Below are 23495 nucleotides of genomic sequence, written 5' to 3'. Positions count from 1 at the left end.
AGGTTAATACAAGCAAAAATGTATAATTATTTTAAGACTTGTAAATGAGATTACCTGTCAAAATAAAAGTTAAAAGTCAGAAATGAGAGATGAGCTGTGAAGATCTGGAGTCCAACCGAGTCAGAGTCGGCTAGACTCCACAGCTTCTCTTTGTTCTGATATTCTCACTCTCTGGACACCATCACACTCTTTTCAGAAGGAGACAGCATCCAACATAAAAGGTGAGCATAAAAATATTGAGGGTGAGAGATCAAAAGCTTGAAAGACAAGGCTCCAATGAATTTTGTTCTTACAGCATCCCTTTTGACTGATTCTTATTAGTCTTACAAGCAACTAAAATTGGTCATAACACAGGTTCTTCTTATATTATTGGTCCAAATCAAATTATTTTTCACATGTTTGTGATGTTCTGCTTGGTTTCTTATATTCATTTCATTCCATATAAATTCTTTATTTTGTCCTGTAGAACACCCAAGTACTAAATACATTTCTTGTTGAAAATGTAGTGTTTTTGAGAACGCATTGACTTCAGATCTTTATGGTTACAGACCGGTAAAAAATCAGATTTGTACTGAGTATTTATTTTGTTTTCAAATCAGGTGGACCATATAAAGACTGCAGACCCTGTTTCAACATGGACACGTTACTGTTTAAACAATAATTTTATTCAAAAGTGTGAAAGTTTACAATATTCACTTTGTTAAAAGTTTTAGAGCTTTCAGTTTTTTAGAATATAGAACTTTGCACCTTCTTTTTAGATTATCTTTGAGCTTGACTTCATGAGAGTTTGATCCTGGTTCTCTGATCTGAGAACATTCGTTTAAGTAAAAGATCAGAGGAGATTGTCCACGTCACCTCCACAGTACGTTTACAGGTGGACATGGAAGATTTAGATTTGATAATGCATCATCTCACAAAGCGTAAAGTGTGCAAACTTTTGTTTTGTTTCGTGGTAGCAGCCACGTTTCCATGCTTCTAGCTGAGCATGTATCCACGTTGTAACCGTTTTTTTTTTTTGTTAGGGGTCCAAGCCAGCTAAGGCAGAGGAATGCCGTTGTAACGGTTGCTCACAAAAATAGTTGGACATGCCCAAATATAGGGGACACTATTATTGAGGTCTTTCCATTTAATCCTCAACCTTCTACACCATACGTCTCCAAGTTTAATGTCATAAATCCACACACTGTGATCTCTGGTTACATTAAACCATGCCCATTTCAGCATAATTTATTTTATTTGGCTATATTGAAAACATTTCTAAGGCTACTTTTCACATTGTCTCAAAAGTTTAAAGGTTTATAGCTACGAAACTAGTCATGTTAAATCTACATATGCATACTACTGTAACTTGTCGAGGACAAATGAGTTTATCAAGTTGTGAGATATGCCTATAAACTGTGGTGGCAAGCTGGCTAAACACACATTTATCCAGATCTTCTGAACTGTAATTTGTTTATTTTGTTTGTTTGTTTGCTTATTTATTTATTTTTGTTTATTTAGCTCCCTTCCCTGATTGACGGTTCACATTGCAGGTCTTAATGCTCAATTGATTTATTTTTTCTCTATCATATTTCTTTGTGTGGTCATTCACATTACTGTTCAACTAAAACGTGACCTCCATTAGACTCCAGTGTGAATAGTGACTTGCATGTATAGGAAAAGAGCACGCTGTATTTAAAATTAAACGAATAAAGACGAAGCAACTGTATATTTGTTCTCGAGCTGAAGGTGTGGACGTTTTTTTGTTGTTGTTGTTGAGGATATTGGATTCTGAAGATTTTGGGACTACTTTGAGCCTCGCTACATCGTCCGCAGTCAGAGATATTCTTCCGACGTAGCCTTACCAGAGTTACAAGCCGTCATTTCCGACGTCATTGAGAAGCTAATAGCCGATAGCACTTGCCTGAGATTTACCGTAGACATTTGGATGTCAAGTGTTAGCCCCGTTAGCATGATTAGTCTATGGCTCTATGTCTATGGCACAATGGCTAGACAAAACTTTGAATTTAAAAAGGCTTTTGTTCATTCACAAGAGTGCAGAGGATCCCACACTGCAGCAGGAACCTGGAACAAGCCTCCACAAGTGAGACAGCATCACAGGAGACTAATGCTAATAAATAACATTTAACACTTTTCATTTAATATAAGTTAAAGTGCTATGTATATCATATGGCTATTACTGAATATATGTCACCAGCTCTTACAACTGGTACACAATTTTTGTAGCAAATAAGCCTAAATAAGAGGGCTATGTTCTGACAAAGGAAATTATATATATCTGTATCGGTTATCGGACAAATAAGTTTTAACATATTGGCATATCGGATATCGACCAAAAATCCAATGTTGTGCATCCCTAATTATTATTATTACCATGTTTTATAAAACCCAAACACGTCCTCTCAGCTGTTAAGCATTTTAACTAAGGAGTGCTGATTTGGACTTGTTTTGCATCCACAGGACCTGGGTGTCCTACAGTCTTTAGGTCAACCATAAACTCCTCCATGTACCCAAAACTCAAGGCTCAATTTAGAATCTAGATTTCCAACAGCTGAAGTTTGGATCAAGATTAGGATACTGATACCAAACTATAGTATCATACTCATAGTAGTATCAAAAAAAGATTGAAGAGTCCTGCAGTCTTCCACCCAAAGCCCAGTACTCTCTTTCCTTTCAATCTTTTGCTGAGATCTTATTAAGGCAATGTATCATCAAATGGTCACTAACCACAATAGATAGAACTAGTAAAAAGGAGTGGGCCAAAACTCACAATTATGTTACACTTTTTAAAATATGAAGAAAAAAAATTGTTATAACTGTCACAATAGTAAAGTTATAATTGTAACTGTTGCTGCTAAATCGCTTTACAAATTAATAATTATGTGTAAGATCTTTGTATTTTTCACCCACTGCAAGGTGGTATATATTAAAAAAAACTTTATGCTGTAAATAGTTTTATGTTCTGTACGGTTGGGATTTTAGGACCTACTGAAGACGTGGTAACTTATTTAAAAACTGTTGACTGACATGATAATTGATATGTGGATACGTAAAATGTTGGAAGTGAAAAGTATTTGCAGACTTTTCATAATTAGAGATTGGTGATTGATTTAAAAATGGCTTTAAAATGCAGAACCCTTTAAAAACATCATTGCTTTTTTTATCTGAATAAAATTCAATTCAGCATTTTTTAAATTTTGTGAAACTACAAAACCTAATTAGTTAGCCTTTGTTAAAGACGAGGAGAGCTCTGTGTTGTATTTAAACCACGTGATCGTATTACTCCGTTTTTTCCCCCTTTTTTCCTGCTAAGCTCCTCATTTCTAACAAGGATAATCTTTTCTTCAGCGATAATAAAGTTATCCAGTAGTCATCATTTTTTGTCAGCTTAGCTCATATTAGCCAGCAAGCTATGGCTTAGGAGTCTGAGCTTATCTTAGTTCAGAAAGAACACTGCAGATTTTTACCGTGGTGTTAAACCAGCGTCACAACCCTCACTTTCACAGCTCGAAGCATCATCAGTCACTTTCTATCATCGTCATACCAATTACACTTTTATTTACATAAATTGTTTTATCATGTTTTTGTTAAGAGAAGATTTGATACAAGAATAAAGCAAGGTTGCTTTCTTTTCTACATACAGTTTATAAAATCTGAATTAAACCATACAGCCAGTTGGTACGCCACACCATGTGTGGCTGTTAATTTATTGACTAATTGTCTTGGTGATCTCAGATGGATGCATAAGACCCTTTGGACATTTTGAATATTCTCATCGCAACTTCTGAAAAGCAGAGGTCAAAATCAACAATTCAGTTTAACACACGATGGATGGTGTTTCAATCAGAAAGCATGCAGCCACCAAACAAAGTATAGAACTGAATAAACAACCCCGTCTGCACCATTGTTTGCTTTTGATAGGCAGCCTGACTCCCCAGCACGGCTTGCAATGACAAACCTGCAGAACGTTGAGCTTTTGATTTGTGAGTCTTTCCCATTGCTCAAAAAGCCTGAAGGCTGCTTGACTGAATTAGGAGCTGGAGTGTTATCTCCCCAAAGGAGGCCGAGTGCTGATTGCTGCCCTCATTGGTGGTGACGAGCACGTCTGCCTGGTGTAATAGCTGCCATAGAAACCACATCAGCCAAGTAATTGTTTAGGCAACCTCAGAAACATAAAAAATATGTTTCCCTGACTTCTTCCTGATTCTCTGGGGCTACATCTTTTATTAAATATTCAATTTGTAGCACTGCATTGCCACAGAATATTGACAAGCCTGGACCAGGCAGCAGGATGCTTTCTACTTTCTTATCTCCTATTTGTTCAAGATATAACTTTGCCTGAGCTGGAATAGCAACACGTTTGAAAGTAGCCACTGCAGCTAAATCTAAACTATTTGGTTGAAGTCTTCCACAAATCAACAATAATAAGTGTTATGTGTTGTCATCATTGTATGTTCCCATACAATGGCAAAATTAGTTCTCTGCATGTAACCCATTGCACCTGGGATACACCCAGGTGGAGCAGTGGGCAGCTATGTAAGTGCTCGGGGAGCAGTTAGGGATTAGGTGTCTTGCTCAGAGATGCCACAACACGTGGGAATGACTGAGGATCGAGCCTGGGACTTTAGGGTCTCAGGTCGCTTGCCCTACCTCTACCCCATCTCGGCTCCTTGAAAATGAGTAGTATCTGGACTCAAAAATCAGCAAAGAACATTTTTGGTTATTTTGAAAACAGGAGTATGTTTCTCTGTTTTATAAGTCATTTCAATACAGATCTAGCTCCAATGAAGTGCAGTGCATGAACAACACATTTTGAACATGATGTTTAAGTTATGTGATTACATCGTTGGAAGTCTGATGGAGTTTGTCATGTCTATTTCACAAAAAGTCCCTTTCATAAGAAGCTGGGCTTGAGATATATTTTTGCTGTTTTGGTGTGATTTATGAAAACATCATGATGGCATGATGGGATGGTTGGAGTCAACCCATCGTTGCACCACAGCTGCCAAGTGAGGTAGCAACTTAGCTACAACAAACAATCAGTGAGACTAAACTGGCATTATGGCTCAAGTGGGTGATGCTGGACAGTGTCTGGGAACAGGCTGCCCCAAGATTAGAATGAAAGATGCTCCATGTTAACACTGCTATGTAACAACCCTCACCTCCCTTTGTTTCCTGATGCCATCTTTATTCATAAAACACATTGTTTTGAGATGTGGCCTCTTCCAATAGAGATTTATGATCAATCAGAGTATAACGGTGGGCTTGAGTTATGACAATGTCCCAGAACTGTTTTGTGAAACTGGCTGTAGAAATCTAATTAAGTTGTAAATGAAGCCAAGCGGTTTATTTAGGTAGACTGGTGAGTTGCTTTACAATAAATATATTCCATAAAAATAAAGAGGAAGCACAAATATGTTTTGGTGCATTATGATTAATTTATTTTATACTTATTTTTATTTATTTAATGATGAGTCTGGTAAATGTTTGAAAATTCAATGCAACCTTTTACCACAGCTCTTATCTATGTGTTGTGTTACTACAGTTGAGCTGGATACGTTCAAAAATAAGAGGTATCAACTTCCATTTTGTTGTGTGACTGCATCTAGGCAGAAGAAATGTTCCTTCCCAAAATGGGTTGCCATGTCAAAATTCAAGATGCCCGCCACTGTGTGAGAGTGAGACAGAGACAGAGAGAGATAGACAGAGAGAGAGACAGCGTGAGAGTGAGACAGAGACAGCGAGAGAGAGCAAGAGAGAGAGATGGAGTGAGAGACACAGAGAACAAGAGAGAGTGAGTGTGAGAGAGATTTAGTTAGTTAGTTAGTTAGTTAGTTAGTTAGTTAGTTAGTTAGTTAGTTAGTTAGTTAGTTAGTTAGTTAGTTAGTTAGTTAGTTAGTTAGTTAGTTGAAGTGGCTTAAGCTGGTTGTCAAGGCCACTCTTGACACCCCACCATTGTGCCTGGTGGTGGAACAGACTGCTCACTCCTCGCCTCCATCTGTCATGCTGCTCTGCCTCGGACAAGACAACAAAAACTACCTCTGTTCTTATGCACAGTGTAACTCCTACCCACTTTAATATTTTGCATCAAGAACATATAGGTTTACTTTCGTTATCTGTTCAATTCCAGTCCAGAAAAACACATCTCCAAAACTACAAACATTCACAGGTTCAAATCCTTCAGCGATGGGGGACATTGGTGTACCGTTTGTTCACATTTTTAACAATAAATTGCCCAAGTTTTATCTCGCTGAAATGTAGTAAAGTTGTGGGTGGGAAATGTCTGCAACCTTCATATTTTTTATCTGGTGTGGAATTAAATTTTTGAGTGTTAAATTAAATTACTGGTACTGGTCACCAACTGACTGTTTGATGTGACCCTGGTTTTAGCCCTTCATGAAAATTATGGAAATATTTTTGACAATATCCTGGTATCAGTGGTGGGAATGGTTCCACTAATCCCCTAATAGTGGAGCTAACTTTCCATGTAACAAATTTGTGTTTTTGCTAACTTTGAAATATTTTAGTAGAATTAGCTTCTGCTGAATTTAGATCTGGGTGGCACGGTGGCACAGTAGGTAGAGCTGCTGCCTCTGAGTGAGCAGGTCGCCTCGGTTCAAATCCCAGCCGGGAACCTTTCTGGGTGGAGTTTGCATGTTCTCTTCTTGCTGCATGGGTTTTCTCTGGGTACTCTGGTTTCCTTCCACAGAACAAAAACATTCATGTTAGACTAATTGGTAACTCTAACTTGTCCCTTGGTGTGAGCGAGAGTGGTTGTTTGTCTCTATGTGTCCCTGTGATGGACTGTCCTGTCCAGGATGTCTGCCATCTCTCACACAGTGATAGCTGGACATGGGCACCAGTAATCCCCATAATCCAAAAAATAAGAAGTGGGCAAAGACAATGGATGTATGAATTTAAATCTGGGAAATTCAAGTCCACTATTTTTTTTTTTTAGATGATTCTCGGCACTAAAATCATTCAGTCATCAATCTGTCATCATCATCTCCATACAATGATTTTCACAAAGCTATGCTATGCAGTGCAAAGCAAAGCTAAGCACCACCTGGTGATGTCACTGTCCTTGCTGTGTTTTCCTCCTCATATCTTCCTCAAACAGTCTCTGACTCCTGGTGTCAGTTTACAGCCAATAACAGACTTTAACATAGCGTAAATGAAGCCAAACCAGAACAGAATAACATGAAAAAAAACAAAAAAAACATGAAAAGCTCATTTTCACACTCAGAAACATTGCAAACATAATTCCTACCCAGCATGCTTTGCAACACTCACACTGTCTCTGGGACATGACTCTCTCACACATTTCACACATCTTTACTTTAATACAAACAGATTTATTACAGAGAGAATATTGATGATGACACACAGCAACTTAATAGTTAGTTTATAAAAGTAGTTAACCGCAAAGAGATTGTTAAAGTGAGTTAATTCATTAAAGTAAATGACACGAGGGAGACACGCATTGAATTCATGTGGTTGGGCAGCTAACTTGTTGATTAGCTGTGCCCACCACTGATGTGTATATATAATAACTTAACATACCCCTAAAGTATAACTACATTTAATGTTGTTGTTTTTAATTCTAACTATTGCAGAGGGTCTCTTGAAACATTTTACTCACCCTCATATCCACCTAATATGCCTTTTTAATCAAACCACTTAATTTAAATAATTATTGTCTAATAACAATTCATCATTGATCAGGTGATGTTTAAACGACATGCTTCTCAACATAGTTTATGAAAAAAATGCCACAGAAGTCATTCTGAGTAAAGTTTTTAAGAAATAATGTTTATTTCATCAATAGTTTTTGTGATTTCAGGGTGTTACGGTGTGGACGGTGAAAGTGACTCAATTATGAGTTCAGCCTCTGAAAACTCAACCGAGCCGTGGTTCTGTGACGCGTGCAAGAACGGAGTGACTCCCAGCTGTGAGCTGTGCCCAAACCAAGATGGCATCTTCAAAGAAACAGATGCTGGAAGGTGGGACGCTGCACCACCGTGCTGTGTTGCCATTTCTGAGTGGCAGGACACGTAGAAGAGTCCGAAACAAATAACACCCACTGCTCTGAGCTCAGCAGCAGAAAGGCTTTCCAAATGCACAAATTGATTATTCACTGCTGAGGAAAAAAGGAAGTTGGATTAAAGGGGAGAGAGAAAAAACTTGTAGAGGAATGAGGGAGGGGGATGGAGGGAATAGAAGAGTTAGAGGAAGAGAAAAGAGTGTGTTTTGTGAAGCATGGAAACTTCAGCCACGTTATCGCTGATAGTGCTCCTCAGCCAGGCTGCAGCTGAATTTACTACTTCACTAGAGCATGAAAAACACAGCAAATTAAAGTGTGAAGCGCTTGCTTGCTAGAGATGGATATCTTTATATTGGACTTCGGCTTCTCTTCCCTAAAGTCCGCATTTGAAATTGTGTCACACCAAACTGTAGCCACAATCTGGGGCCATACTAATCTTTGAGCTCATTTCTTTTTGAAGTCTGAACAACTCACTGCAGCCAATTTAAGGATATTATGCTTTCCATTGTCTGCAGCAATGTCTTCTACTAAATGCAAATATAATCCACAGTCATGTATTTTAATTAGTTTCACAGCATTCTTTTAAAATCCACACATTTAAATACCACCATTTACAACCTACTTTTCAACATATCTGTTGTTCTTCTATGTTCTCGTCTTTGTTTTAGGTGGGTGCACGTGGTCTGTGCACTTTATGTGCCTGGAGTAGCTTTTGGAGACATCGATAAACTGCGACCAGTGACGCTTACCGAGATGAATTATTCAAAATATGGAGCCAAGGCGAGTTTTAATTTTACATCCTGACGAATACTGAGCAGTGCTATGTCTAAAATGTGCAAATGGAAGTAGCACAGCCATTTTTATTTTTATATTTAAGTGCTTTATTTAGCAACCAGTTCAAGGTTGCTGCTTAAACCTGAGTCCAAACTGCTGCAATAAAAATAAACATTGAACATTAGGCAGAAACTGCTCTTAACCTATTGTTTGAAAGTGCATTTAATGTTTTTAGCAGTAATTCTCATGATAAAATGTCCATGCACGAGTAGATGAGAGAAGAGAATGATGCCGAGGAGCTAAAAGGAGCCAGTTTCCACCCGAACTTGAAATATTTGTTGTTTGTTCTATAAAGGAGTGCAGCTTCTGTGAAGATACTCGTTTTGCCAGAACTGGAGTGTGCATCAGCTGCGATGCAGGAATGTGTCGCTCTTACTTTCATGTCACTTGTGCACAGAAAGAGGGACTTCTATCTGAGGCTGCAGCCGAAGAGGTAAGAGCAGGAAAAATGAGGTTGGAAATGAGACAGACTGGGAAAATCAGCCTTTCTTCAGCTCTTTATTCTCTACTAAAGAATAAGACAAGAACCAAATGACATAATGTTCAGTCAACAGCTGTGAGCAGGATTTAAGACGGAGATTTTCTCCCCACCTGGGTCCACAGACCTCCATCTTCTGAATGCATTCTTCTCTGTGAGAACACTTTTACTTTTCCACACTCACTTTAGGCCAGGAGGCATCTCACACACAAATGAGCATCTTAAGCAAAATACTTTATGAATTTGTTTCAAAATACCGGTACTGTTGTTCTTTAAATAGTCAACGTTGTGTAAAGGTTAGAAAATGTGCATGTGTGTGTGGGGGGTGCGTTCTTCTGCCTTTATTTGTTAAAGCTGACCTTCTTTTCTTCAAATGCTTAATTGACAGGTAACTTTTCCTCGTGTGTTGTGTCCACAAAACAAGCTGCAATGTAGTGATGGTAGAAGCTGAAGAATTATTTTGTTCATTAAATATCAGTTTGGCACCAGCCCACCAATGACTTCATCAACGACAGATTGTTACTGTCAACGTTTTGTCCACCCTGAGTTTTGGACGACCTCATCTTTTTCTGTATTCTATCTTCAGATGACTTTAGTTAATATTAGAATAAGATTTGTTTTTATACTTTTAATGCTCATGCATGTGTCTGTTTCTCTGCAGGATATCGCCGATCCGTTTTTTGCTTACTGCAAACAGCACGCAGACCGTTTTGATAGGAAGTGGAAAAGGAAGAATTACCTGGCTCTGCAGTCTTATTGTAAGGTGTCCCTTCAGGAGAGAGAGAAGCAGCTCACACCTGAAGCTCAGGTACCGTTTCCTCAGGTAGATTTCAGTGAATGTTCTGTTTTTACCTCACATCAAATAAAAAGGATTGTTGAAAGGGGGACATTTATTTCAGAGGTGAGATTTTAAAATGTTGGGAGATGTTCCACCCACAGGCCAGAATCTCCACCCGCCTGCAGCAGTACCGAGCTAAAGCAGAGCTCTCCAGGAACACGCGACCTCAGGCCTGGGTGCCCCGCGAGAAACTGCCTCGACCTCTGACCTCGAGCGCCTCAGCCATCAGGAAGTTGATGAGGAAGGCAGAACTGATGGGCATCAGCACAGACATTTTCCCCGTGGACACGTCTGATGCCAACGCCAGCATGGATGGACGCAGAAAACACAAGCAGCCTGCCCTCACTGCAGACTTTGTCAACTACTACCTCGGTGAATATCCTGATTCATGCTCAATACCGATAGCCAATACCAATAATACTAATACCAATAACACCAATACCAATAACACAATACCAAAAAAAACAATACCTATAACGTCAATACCAATAACACCAATACCAATAACACCAATACCAATAATGCTGATACACTATTCACTTCAACACTTGCTCTTGCCGAGGTCCGATACTTTTCCCCTCCCCTCCCTCTCCGCTTTGCTTTGCTGCTTTGTCTGTGAAACTGCTTCTGAGCCTCTCTCTACATATCTTCCAAACCATAATTACGGACTTGATTTGATCAGTTGGTCCCTCAACACAATTGATAACATTTCTTTGAAGAGAAGACAGACTTTAGGCGAGCCGATTTGCCCTGTTGGCATGCACACAGCTGGATATCTCATCGACTTGGAAGACTTGATGATGTGTCTATCTCTGCTGCCATTTGTGGATTTTAAGGACGCATATTTAATTGGATTTATGATAACTGGTTCCTGCTTTTTGGATTTGGCTGGTTGCTGGTTTTATCTACAACCAAGGAAGTCGTCGGTAGCCAATTTGAACCCGATCATGCTGCTTGCTTTATGATGGCTTGGTTCATGCCTCGATTATCCAGACTCAAATGCTTTGGGCAGAATGGATCAGATCTCAGGGATTTTACTCAGTCACGTTCCATCGGAGTGGCCAAGTAATTTGGACATTTTGGAACCGAGTGGACCAACACAGACTCAAGGTAGATGTCATTAAGTTCTGCCTGTCCCCAAAACAACTGTGTTTATCTGAATTTGGCTCCCTCCGCTGGCCTTGAAGGCCATCTTATCTGAATTTGCCTGGAGAAAATGTAATCTGACGCTCTACCACGCCCCCTCCCCCTACCATCAAGGAATTTCCAACTGATAACCAGAGGAAACCAGCTGAATAAACATTGTGTCATCATTTCAGGACTCTTGGATTCCCATAGGCGTTGTCCCTGGCCATTCCCCGACATCACTCGAGAATGTTTACGGATCTCACCAGAGGGAACAGGTTGATTATTACATCCTCATCAGAACTCTTACAGTGTCCTCAAGTGCATCCTTGAACATGCTCACCGCTCTCGTCGTCTCCCCCCCACTCCCCCGGCGGAATGTCTATGTCACTATGTGCTTTATGTATGAAGTGTTTTTTAATATTAGTTTTTCTTCTCAGCCAAGAAGAAAAAGATTAATAGGATTTTTTTTGCCTCCAATTCCTACGTGTTCCAGTTTCACTACTTTTTGTCTGTCTAAGCAGATCTCACTTGTAAATGAGTCTTCAAGGCTCATTGTGATTTATCTGTCTAAATAAAAGTTGAATGAAAAAAATACCAATAACGCTGATACCGATAACGCCATTACCAATAACGCCAATACCAATAACACAGATACCAATAACATCGATATCAATAATGCCAATAAACGTCGATATCTATAACACCAATACTAACATCAATACTTTGGTGAACAAACTTTTATCACATCTTTGTTGAAACATTTTCACCTAAAGAATAATAAAAGCTTAATCACTGATGCTGATCTGCTTTAATATTTAGACAGCGCTTGTCCTTTAAAACACATTTTTATCAGTCTCTGTTAACCAGTTGTAATTTTGTAACATTTATTTCAGTTCAATTCAGTTTATTTATATAGCGCCAAGTCACAACAGAAATCATTTCAGGGAACTGAACAGAAACATTCATATATAAAAATAATAATTTACCATTATTTATCTAAGGAGCAGACTGCTTTGAATTCAACTCCATCGCAGAACTCTCATCTTGAGCAAGCATGAAGCAACAGTGGAAAGGAAAAACTCCCTCACGAAGAAGAAACCTTTAGCAGAAGAACCAGACTCAGGACAAGTGGCCATCTGCTTCAACTGGTTGTGTTTGAGAGGAACAGGAAGGAGGAACAGATACACAATGGCAGGTCAAGAATCAGATGTTAAGATAGAAATAGTATCAAATGACAACTATTCAATTTTAACAATTCGTTTAAGGAAATGAGGTCAATTTGTCCTTTAGTAGTTTAAGCCAATGGCAGCATAACAAGCACATTTACCTCATTGTTTTGCTATAAATTTCCAGAAAAATAATAAAAAGTGATGCTTTAGAAGTGTCTCTCTTGGTGTGCTGCCTTAAATAATTTTTTAAATTACATAAAATAAAAATATTTCTAAAAATAATCTTTTGAGGTGTTTTGTTATTGTTTAGGGCGGTGGTCTCCAAACTGCTGCCCAGGAGCCTCATTTGACTTGAGGGGGGTCTCTTTTTCTCCCCCAGCCTTTATTTCTTCTTTTAAAGCAAGACAAATCCCTTCATAATGTAATTATTTCGTTTACATTGAATCTAATTTAAGTTGTAAATGCATATAAATAAAACTGAAAAAACATGCAGTTAAAAACTTTTACAAGACTCCTCACAGTCCATAATTAATCATCAGTAAGCCACTAATTACCAATGGATGCTAGGCTTGACAACTGTAAGGGTTTTCTTGTATAATACAAATGAAATAAGTTTTGTCCAAAACAGTGAGAGGAGTATAAATGTAAAAATAGTGATATAATCAAAACAACGCTGGGCAGATGGTAAGAAGTGCTTCAGTTCTTAATAAATTTAGGAATGTTCTGTAAAGACATTAAATAAATGGCACCATTCCAGTAACCTTGAGATAATATTTGCCTGCACTCAGCCTATCTGCCATCAGCTCTGTCTCTGATGGGCCTTTTCTCTACATAGATTGTGATCGTCTATTGATTTTTGTCCCATTGTTATTCAGAGCGGAACATGCGAATGATCCAGATCCAGGACAACATCTCTGAGCAGAAGAACTTAAAAGACAAACTGGAGAGTGAACAAGAAAAACTTCATGTGGAGTACAACAAGGTGAGCAGCACACGCACTGTCCTCACATTCTGTGTACAATGCTTTTATCGTTTCATCTATTTTTAATGCAGTGTATCAAACACAAAATCTTAAATCAACAGTAACTTATGTCAGAAAAAAAAATTATCTCACAGTTTGAACAACCTTAGCAAATACTAAACTGGATTTAATTCAACGAGATCAACTGTGATAGGGTAGTAATAAGTGAGGCGCATTCTCAACACAAATTCTGATGGTGAACGCATCTTATAATATCTTTCTAAGTTTGAGCAAACCTAAAAACAACCAAACGTCTCCACCTACCAGCTCATCGATGGATGATCTCAGTTTAATACTTTGGATTGAAAGGTTGCCGGTGAGATGCATTCATTCATTTGACCCTAAAACTACAACAAATACTCCTGGGGAAACCTTTAAACACTAAAATAGATCTGTTCACGGTGGTTTGTGTGATTCAAATCCAGATAACTCGAACTTGGGTGTATCTCGTGAAATTCTCCCAAGAACGATAAAAACGTGTCGATGCTCTCGTAGCAGATTTTCTCAGCATCCTTATCAAAACAAGGTTTGACTTTGACCATGGCCCTTAAAGGGTTAATACTTTAGCAGAGTAACCAAAATGGAGGCTGTGATAATTCTAACCTCCTAACCCTTTTGAAGAAGTCTGATCTGCTTCCAACTGGGATTGAACAAAGGCTAACCTGACCTTCTAGACAGGTCACAAAGTCCATTAACTGCTAGCTTCTGACGTGTCTTCCCTCACAGAGCTGCTAGCACAGCCCTGTGTTGTTAGCTTTTCTCTCCTCACAGAGCTGCGAGCATGGCTCTGTACTGTTAGCTTTTCTTCTCTCGCGGAGCTGCTAGCATGGCATTGTGCTACTAGCTTTACTTCCGTCACAGAGCTGCTAGCATGGCATTGTGATGCTAGCTTTACTACCCTCACAGAGCTGCGAGCATGGCTCTGTACTGTTAGCTTTTCTTCTCTTGTGGAGCTGCTAGCATGGCATTGTGCTACTAGCTTTACTTCCGTCACAGAGCTGCTAGCATGGCTCTGTATAGTTAGCTTTTCTTCCCTCGCGGAGCTGCTAGTATGGTTCTGTACTCTTAGCTTTACTCTGGAATAACAGAATGAGTGTGAATCCAAGTGTTTCACCACATTAGATCATATCAGTGAATGATGGCTTCACTGTGTTTCTTACTGCTCTTTGTCTTATTTTCATCTTTTCCCAACATGTGACCTGTGAAGTGACCGCTGCTCTATCTGTCAAAACGAGGGAGGGAATTCAAAAGCAAAGTAAAAGTCTCAGCAGTTACTGCTGTTGACAGCGTGTTGTATGTTATTCATAGAGTTTATGCTCCTAATTGGGGCTGAGATAGTGTAGAGGTAGGGCAGCCTACTTGGGACCAGAAAGTCACATGTTCACCTCCCCTCCATGCTCATATGTCATGGTGTCCCTGAGCAAGACACCTACCGGTAATCCCTAACTGCTCCTGGGGCACTTACATAGCTGCCCACTGCTCCACCTGGGTGTATCTCAGGTGGGTTAAATGCAGAAAACTAATTTCACCATTGTAAAGGAACACAATGATGACAACACATGGCACTTTAATATATATTTCAGATCTCTGAATAATGTGCTGTGAATCACTCTCAGCTTCTATCACACACAGTTTTATCTCGATATTTGTCAAATTTTCAGAGTTGTAGCCATTTTTGTTTGCTATTGCTGTAGCAGCCATCTTGAACTGGATTGGCTTCAAAGTTGATCAGTTTTAGATCCATTCATTATTCTCTTTGTTTAATAATTTTTTTTCTATTTGATGTATTGGAATGAGTCATTTCTGTCTTCCATTGTGATTGTACAACTGCTGGCTCTGTTTCAGTGTAAATGTTTTTATTGGTTTGCTCACTTCCTGTTGGTTTTTGTCTTTCTGCAGCTCTGTGAGTTTCTGGAGGATCTGCTGAACGTGAATGGAACGTTGCGAACTGAAGGCCAGGCCATGTGGACTCTGCTGGGGGGCATCGTGGGCCAGGTACTGTTCCTCTGTCCTCATGCTCCATCATACTCTCTAAACACTCATTTAATCTTCATAATATTCTTAGAAATATATGTCTGTTTCTTTTTCTTTTTCAAGAGAAACAGAATTGTGATTGTGTTATACATAATTCATACTCCACTCTGTAATTTATTTAATCATTAGATTTTTACAATAACTGATTGACATGTTATTTGCCTTGAAGTCAGACATGACTTCAAGTAGAATCTGCCTGCCATGTCTGGTTTCTGCAGCAGCCTAATTTAAAACGTGCCTCAGTTGTCAATGGCTTATGGAAGCATTCTGATTTTCAAACTAAAATGAATTTGAAATGATTTTTCCTGTTGAGTAAACACATTATTGTGTAGGCTGACCTGGAATATTCTCTGACCAACAAATCATTGTGGTCTAACCCTAATGAAGGCTCACATGTCTGTCTGATCATTGTTGAACATGAACAACAGTTCATTAACGTCAGATATTTATTCCTCTCTTTAAGAAGAAATTATTACAAGTCTTTGATGTGAAACAGACAATACATAAAGTTAATCTGGATTTTGCTTTTCGCATTGTTCTTGGCGGAACTGGTGAAGTTCACTTCAACATGTTAGCTGCCTGGCATGGTTTTGGATATATTCCAGCATGAACAAAACAAATTGTACTTGAGCATTCAGACCTACAGTGGAAACGGAACCTGCTGGAATATTTTTATAGTAAGTCATCTCTGTAAACTGTTCATTGTTCTCTTTATCTTTATTAGAAGTTAATGTTAGGAACTATTGCCTACACCCCTAAAGAAATCACATTTCCCTGTTGAGGCAACAGCCATTAAACAAAGTAGGTAAAAATGAAGTGCAGAGCAGTTAAACAGAGTGTGCTGTTAGTGCTAAAGCAAGAGTTTCTACTCACTAATTAACAAAAGAAGGCGATGTAGGAGGATTTCATCTTCATTTACTCATCACACACTTTGGAAGAGGACTGACAACACAGTTATCAGCTACGTTGTTCTACCTCAAATTTTTAGTCTGTAGCACTTATTTCATCTCTGGATTTCACAACATCTGTATATTTAAGCTCTAAAGAGTGTCGGAAAAATGAAATTCATGCCTTTTTTAAACCTAAAAACTGCTGTGGCAGAGAGAGGGAAATCATGACGTTCTGTACTACTTGTACTACTATTCCTACTTTGTGGTTTTTCACTTATCGCAGGGCTTCAGGGTACGGATCCCGTGCGATAATCGAGGGACTGCTGTATATAAATAAACAATAATTTGGGCGGCTGTGGCTGAGTGGTTAGAGCAGTCGTCCTCCAATGCAAGAGTTGGGGTTCGACTCCACCAGCTGTCACATGCCGAAGTGTCCCTGGGCAAGACACTGAACCCCTTGTTGCCTCTGATGTGTGTCCCATCGGTGTATGAATGTGATCAAGCTCTGATTAGTCTCTTTAGAATGATTTGTTCTATTATCTTTGTAGAGATATTGTAGAGTGCTCTATGAATGGGTAAATGAGGCACAGATTGTAGTGTAAAGCGCTTTGGGTATCTTGATAAAATAGAAAGGCACTATACAAGTGCAGTCCATTACCATTAACCCTAACCAGCCTGTCGAAGCAGATGGCCACTCGTCCTGAGTCTGGTTCTGCTGGAGGTTTCTTCCTGTTAAAAGTGAGTTTTTCCTTTCCACCATCTCCTTTGTGCTTGCTCAGGATGGGAGACTGCGACAAAGTGAAGATTCAACACAATCTGCTGCTTCCTTAGATAGAGAACTTTTACTAACTGGATTTTTTGTTGAAAATGAAAATGTTGAAATATTTATTGTGATCCTAAAATAGTTTACCTAAATTCCCACTATTTTCCCTCTTTTTTTCTTTTTGTCCTGCATATTGTTTGTTTGAGAGGCTGCAGTAACTCGGTGGGTCAGTGGTCTGCGCTCTGGTCTCGTAATCCTGAGGCTGTGGGCTCAAGCTAAAGTTGTGTCACAAAGAGCGTTTCAGAGTTTGCACACTGTGGGACGCCCTGCAGAAGCGAACAGCTAAAAACATGAACTGGAACCATAGCTCTCATACGTACTACCATAGACAGTGCAGTCAAAGTTTGACATTATGTATAAAACACAGAACTTGGTAGATCCATTAACACTAAATTAAAAGTGCAGTTTTTGAGAGTAGGGGCATTTTAGATAAATGGTGAAATAATTTTAAAATGGTAGCAAGACAGATAAATGGACTGGAATGTGGGTGACTAGCTCTGATTCTGCAATGACCAGCATAAATCACCTAATTATGAACGTGCACAGTATAAGTTGGAGCATCAGTCAAAGCACTGCGTGCCTTTGTGTCATCTGTCTGCTACATTTTCGTCTCCTATTTGTCATCCTGCCTGTGCATTTGTAGAAATAATTGATGTCCCCTGGTGGGACCAGCATCGCTCATCCAGTACAGTGGGGGCTTTTGTTCCTGGTGCTCTTAAAGTTTGAACACACCTGCCAACTTCACATACAAACACGGAGATGATAACGTTCATATCGTGAGTCCCTAGAATGAAGATCTACCAAACACAAAAACTAAAACAAGGATAAATTTAGGATTCGACTGTCTTTGTTTCACATCTGTACTAAGTAGCATAATTAATAACTAGTGCACCTTGGGCTTGAAGCCATTGATCAGTTCCACTCTGTTGGTTACAGTAAAAACAACCTGGCAGCTCAGGAGCACCGAGACTCTTGTTTTACTGCAACATAGTCTTGACACCAGATGCTACACAAAGTAGAAAATGATGTGCAATTAACGTGTATACATGCTAAGATGGGACACATAAGAATACCTGCAATGTCTTAATTTATAAAGTATACACTCCAAATGTGAAGTTATTAAGGTTAAGCTCGCCAGAACAGGCTGTTTTATTGAAACACTTCAGAGTCGGGTCTTAGTTCATTAAATAATTATTGCTCATCTTGGCACTCGGTGAGTCGCGTGAGATCGTTTCCACCTCTATCGTCACACATTAAACATGTTGCCAAAACATGTGTACATATGTTTCCTGCATAACGATCTCATTTCATTTCATTTCAACAGTTTTTTTTTTTTGTGTTTGTTTTTTTTTTCTTTTTTTTGGGGGGAGGGGGGTGTAGTTGAATAAGTAATCATAATAGGCTCATAACACTAAATTATTTCATTCATCTCCAAGTAGTTTTTGTAGACTAGAGGACAAATTTAAACGCTCTTGAGTTTTCAACGAGAATTTTAGTTGCACTGAAGTTGGTTAAATTTGACGAGTTTTGTCTCCTAAATCATTATTAATGGTTACATGTGTTTAATGGTAATGCTTACACAATTAAAAGTGTATATTTTTTTGCAGTGAACATTAGTATAACAGAACCAAAAATCTCTAACCTAGACCTGTCTGTCTGTAAAACTATGTTTTAATTCTCTGCAATCAAATTTACAGTGTAGATTTTTTTCCTCCTTCATTCATTCGTTCATTTATTTATTTTCAGCTGCCCCGTTCTTCAGGGGTCGCCACAGTGAGCTAACTCACACGAAGACATGGCAATTATTTTGTTTAGTTTTTTTACGCCGGATGCCCTTACTTACGTTTAATGGAGTATTAGGACCACGCTACGAAAAAAAAAATTACATTATGAGAAAAAAGTCATAAAATTACATCGGCTCGCACCTGCTGTGGACAGCCTCCACTGTGAGTCACTGTGTTTAGGACGTAGTCCACAATCACTTTTGGGTCACATTTTGTGAAATATGTCTCCATCCACATAATGTCACGACTAAATCTGTCAATACAGCCATTAATTGCAATACCATACTGCTTCAGTTTATCATAAGAATCCATATGCAACAGTGTGTTGGGCCCCCTCCCACTGTGCTGCCGATGTCAACATTCATCGTTTTAACGCAATTGTAAGACTGCTTCTTCGTATCGGAGTTTTGATAAAATTGCGACTTTATTCTGGTAATATTAAGAGAGTATATTCTCATATTATTTTGATTTTATTCTTGTATTATTTCAAATTTCTTCTCATAATATTTCAAGATTATTCTCGTTGGTAACATTTTTTTTTTTTTTCTTAACGCTGCCCTAATACTCCGTCATACTTGCACAACCACAGACCACTGAGCTGCCACAGCCCTCTGGGTGGTGCAGAGAGCTGCTATCTAGCACGCCAGGGGAACAGATGGTGGGGGTTAAGGGCCTTTCTCAAAGGCCCAGAGTTGGGCAAATGAGGGTGGAGGCAGGTGTGGGTGCTTCAACTTTCCCATCCACATTTTGATGTTGTTGGTCCGGGGAGTTGAACCAGCAACCTTCCGATCACAAGCTCACCTTCTCTAACCAATGCTCCACCACTCCCCTTATTCTCTCATTTATTAATGTTCTTCTGAAAACAACCGTTTCACGAATCATCAAACATGCTGCATATGCTGGAACTGCCATGAAATTTAGTTTCTAATACCCATTAAAGCAAAAGTGATGTTGGTGTTGTGATTTTTCAAACAGCGGTCATGAATTCAGCCCTTTCCACAAAACACTTCATGCCTGTCTTGAAACCTGAAAGGACCAAAGTAGCTAGGGTTTGAAGTGAGCCAACCACTCTTTTGCTTCTGAGCCTCCAAGAAAGTTACTGACAGCACCGTAAAGGTCAACGTGTAAAAATGTAAGACAGGTTCATGGCTTGAGGGTGTGATATGGAGATGACGGACACTTCTGATAGAAAAGGAGACGTCCAACACCTATTTCCTGTGCAGCGCTCCACGCCAGTGCTCATCAGTTAGACTCTACACCTCAGTTACTTCCAACATGTTGATTTCGTTTATGAAAACTCATCATTGTGGGACAGTAATAGCTCCAGTGATGGTGGCCATTTTGTGGAACTGTTTAATGAAAAAGACTATTACTGACAACAACACAGAACACCGCTTTAAAATATCTGAACTCATCATTTTGAATGTTCATTTCCTGCTCAAGATATTCCTTTGAATCCAAGTCTGAATTAACCAGAATAATAAAACGACTGAAGCACTTTATATATGCCGGTCAAAAGACGGGTTTTTTATAGTATAGTCTTCGTCCATACGTCTGAAAACGTTCTCTTGTCCAGAGAGAAAGTTTGAAATAATTTAATGAAACTTCATACAAATTTACATCATTGCTATACAGAATGTAGAATTCACTTTTCACCACGTCAGCTCCCAGGTCAAGGTCACAAATCAAGGTCAAAGTAAAAACAGAGTTTTTGCTTGTCAAGACGATGACTCAAGATAATTTAAGGAAACAATCTGAATTTGTATCACCACTAGACGGCATGTCATAAAAGCTTTTCATCCCCCAGATTCAAGGTCACAAATCAAGGTCAAATGTTTTAAAAGGCCAATTCAATTTAATTCATTTTATTTATATAGTGCCAAGTCACAACAGTAGGTATCTCAGGGTACTGTACAAAAACATCAATCCATTCATCCATCCATCCATCCATCCATTCAACCATCACTTATCTTTACCCACTTCTTCCTTTTCGGGTTGCGGGGGTCACTGGAGCCCATGTCCAGCAGTCACTGTGTGAGAGGTGGGGAACACCCTGGACAGGTCTCCAGTCCATCACAGAGACACATAGAGACAAATGAGACAAAGAACCATTCACTCTCTCACTCACACCTAGAGACAATTTAGAGTTACCAATCAGCCTAACATGCATGTTTTTGGTCTGTGGGAGGAAACTGGAGTACCTGGAGAAAACCCACACAGCACAGAGAGAACATGCAAACTCCACACAGAAAGGCCCCTGGCTGGGATTTGAACCGGGGCGACCTTCTCACTCAGAGGCAGCAGCACGACCAACTGTGCCACTGTGTCGCCCACAGAAACATTCATATATATAAAAAGTTGGTTAATGATGTTTTATTTAAGGACTTTGCTGGTCCTGGGTGTAATGTCTGATCCCCTCAAGATAATTTTAAATTATTAACCCTTCCACTGCCACTCAGTTCTCTGCTGCTTTTCTTCAGCTCTGTGGATCATCTGACTTCCTCCACTCCAATACAGAAGAGCTCTGGTCATGGTTCTGTTCTTCCTGTCAGACCATCCTGGACTCGGTTGCTCCGTTAAAAACTAGGCAGCCAAGGATTAAACCTGAGCCTTGGTTTAATGACAGAACTCGTGCTGTAAGGAAGGAATGTCGTCGTATTGAACGCAGATGGAAAAAGGACAAACTGCAGGCTACTTTTCAGATTTTAAAAGACTGTTGGCGTCTCTACCAGAGCACGGTTAAAGAAGCAAAAAGGGAATATTTGGCTAGTGTTATTTCTTCAAACAGCCATAACCCACGTGTTTTATTTGACACCATTGACTCTGTGCTTAATATTCCAAAATGCCTGTTTGGAAGCTTCTCCTGGCATGTGTGAAAATTTTCTGCGTTTCTTTATTGAAAAGGTTGGTAGTACCAGGGCTCTTATTACAGCTCCTGACTCTGACCCCTCAGTTTCAGTCCCTTGCTCTGCTGTTTTTAATCAGTTTGAGCTTGTGACTGTTTCACTTTTAGAGGACGTAGTTGGCCGCATTAAGCCATCAGGTTCCCCACGTGATCCTGTCCCTCCACGACTTTTTAAAGATATTTTATCTAGCATAGGGCTGCCTGTTCTTGCAATTTTAAATGGCAGTCTGTCCTCAGGTGTGGTCCCTGCTAGTTTTAAACATGCAGTGGTGCAGCCCCTGCTTAAAAAACCTGGCCTTGATCCAACTGTTCTGGCTAATTATCGGCCTATTTCAAAGCTGCCTTTTCTTTCTAAGGTTTTAGAGAAACTTGTATACTGTCAGCTGACACAGTTTTTAAATGACAATGGCATTCTGGAGGTTTTCCAGTCAGGTTTTAAAACTCTCCACAGTACAGAATCTGCTTTAATTAGAGTTTTTAACGACATCCTTCTTGATTGTGATTCTGGTAATCATGTTGTTCTGATTTTACTTGACCTAACTGCTGCTTTTGATACAGTGGACCACAACATTTTAATATCGCGATTACGACATATTGTTGGTATTGATGGCACTGTTCTTAAATAGTTTAAGTCTTACTTGGAGGAGAGAACATTTTCAGTGAAAATTAATGACTCTGAATCATCTTCAGTTCCAATGCAATATGGTGTCCCGCAGGGCTCAATTCTGGGCCCTATGCTCTTCTCGTTGTACTTACTGCCTCTGGGTTCTATCCTTAGGAAACATGGGATTTCATTCCATTGTTACGCTGATGATTGTCAGATTTATTTACCCCTAAAGCAGAAGGATGGACATACGTTCACACATCTCCTGGAATGTCTAGGAGATATTAAAGCTTGGTTGGCCTTGAACTTTTTAAATTTTAATGAAAACAAAACCGAGGTGATGGTGTTTGGACCCAGTGGCTCCTGTGAGTCCTCCTCTATTAACCTGGGACCCTTGGAGAAATATTTTAAACCTGTTATTACAGATCTTGGTTTTAAGGTGGACAGTGATTTTAAATTGGACAGCCAAATCAAAGCCGTGGTTAAGTCCAGCTTTTATCATTTAAGGCGATTGGCGTCAGTGAAGTCTTTTCTTTCCAGGCAGCATTTTGAAATGGTGATCCACGCTTTTATTTCGACTCGATTGGATTACTGTAATGCACTTTATCTGGGAGTCAGTCAGTTGCTGCTCTCACGTCTGCAGCTGGTTCAGAATGCTGCTGCACGACTTTTAACAGGAACTCGAAAGAGGGAACATGTGACCCCTGTCCTGGCTTCACTTCACTGGCTGCCTGTATATTTTAGGATTCATTTTAAAATTCTCATGTTTGTTTTTAAATCACTGCATAATCTTGCCCCGGCTTACCTCTCTGAGCTTCTTCATCCCTACATACCCTATCGGTCTCTCAGGTCAGCAGATCAGCTGCTCTTGGAGGTACCAAGAACAAGAAGGAAGCTCAGAGGGGACAGGGCTTTCTCTGTCATGGGCCCTAAGTTATGGAAC

At 39.5% G+C, this 23495-nt stretch overlaps 1 protein-coding gene across 1 annotated transcript in view; it reads left to right on the top strand.

The window, feature by feature from the left end:
- phf14 (PHD finger protein 14) overlaps positions 1–23495 on the top strand; it is a 133025-nt gene that overhangs the window by 23703 nt on the left and 85827 nt on the right. Inside the window, exons 5-11 of the mRNA XM_037693359.1 lie at positions 7844–8003; positions 8713–8824; positions 9174–9311; positions 10018–10164; positions 10296–10566; positions 13367–13473; positions 15412–15507. Coding sequence (XP_037549287.1) covers positions 7844–8003; positions 8713–8824; positions 9174–9311; positions 10018–10164; positions 10296–10566; positions 13367–13473; positions 15412–15507 — 1031 coding nt within the window. The remainder of the gene's footprint in view (positions 1–7843; positions 8004–8712; positions 8825–9173; positions 9312–10017; positions 10165–10295; positions 10567–13366; positions 13474–15411; positions 15508–23495) is intronic.

The sequence above is a fragment of the Nematolebias whitei genome, chromosome 19 (genome assembly GCF_014905685.2).
Source record: "Nematolebias whitei isolate Nwh7 chromosome 19, NemWhi1, whole genome shotgun sequence".
NCBI classification, from domain to species: Eukaryota; Metazoa; Chordata; class Actinopteri; order Cyprinodontiformes; family Rivulidae; genus Nematolebias; species Nematolebias whitei.
The sequence above is the reverse complement of the archived record's forward strand: the minus strand, read 5'-3'. Positions and strand labels throughout refer to the sequence as shown.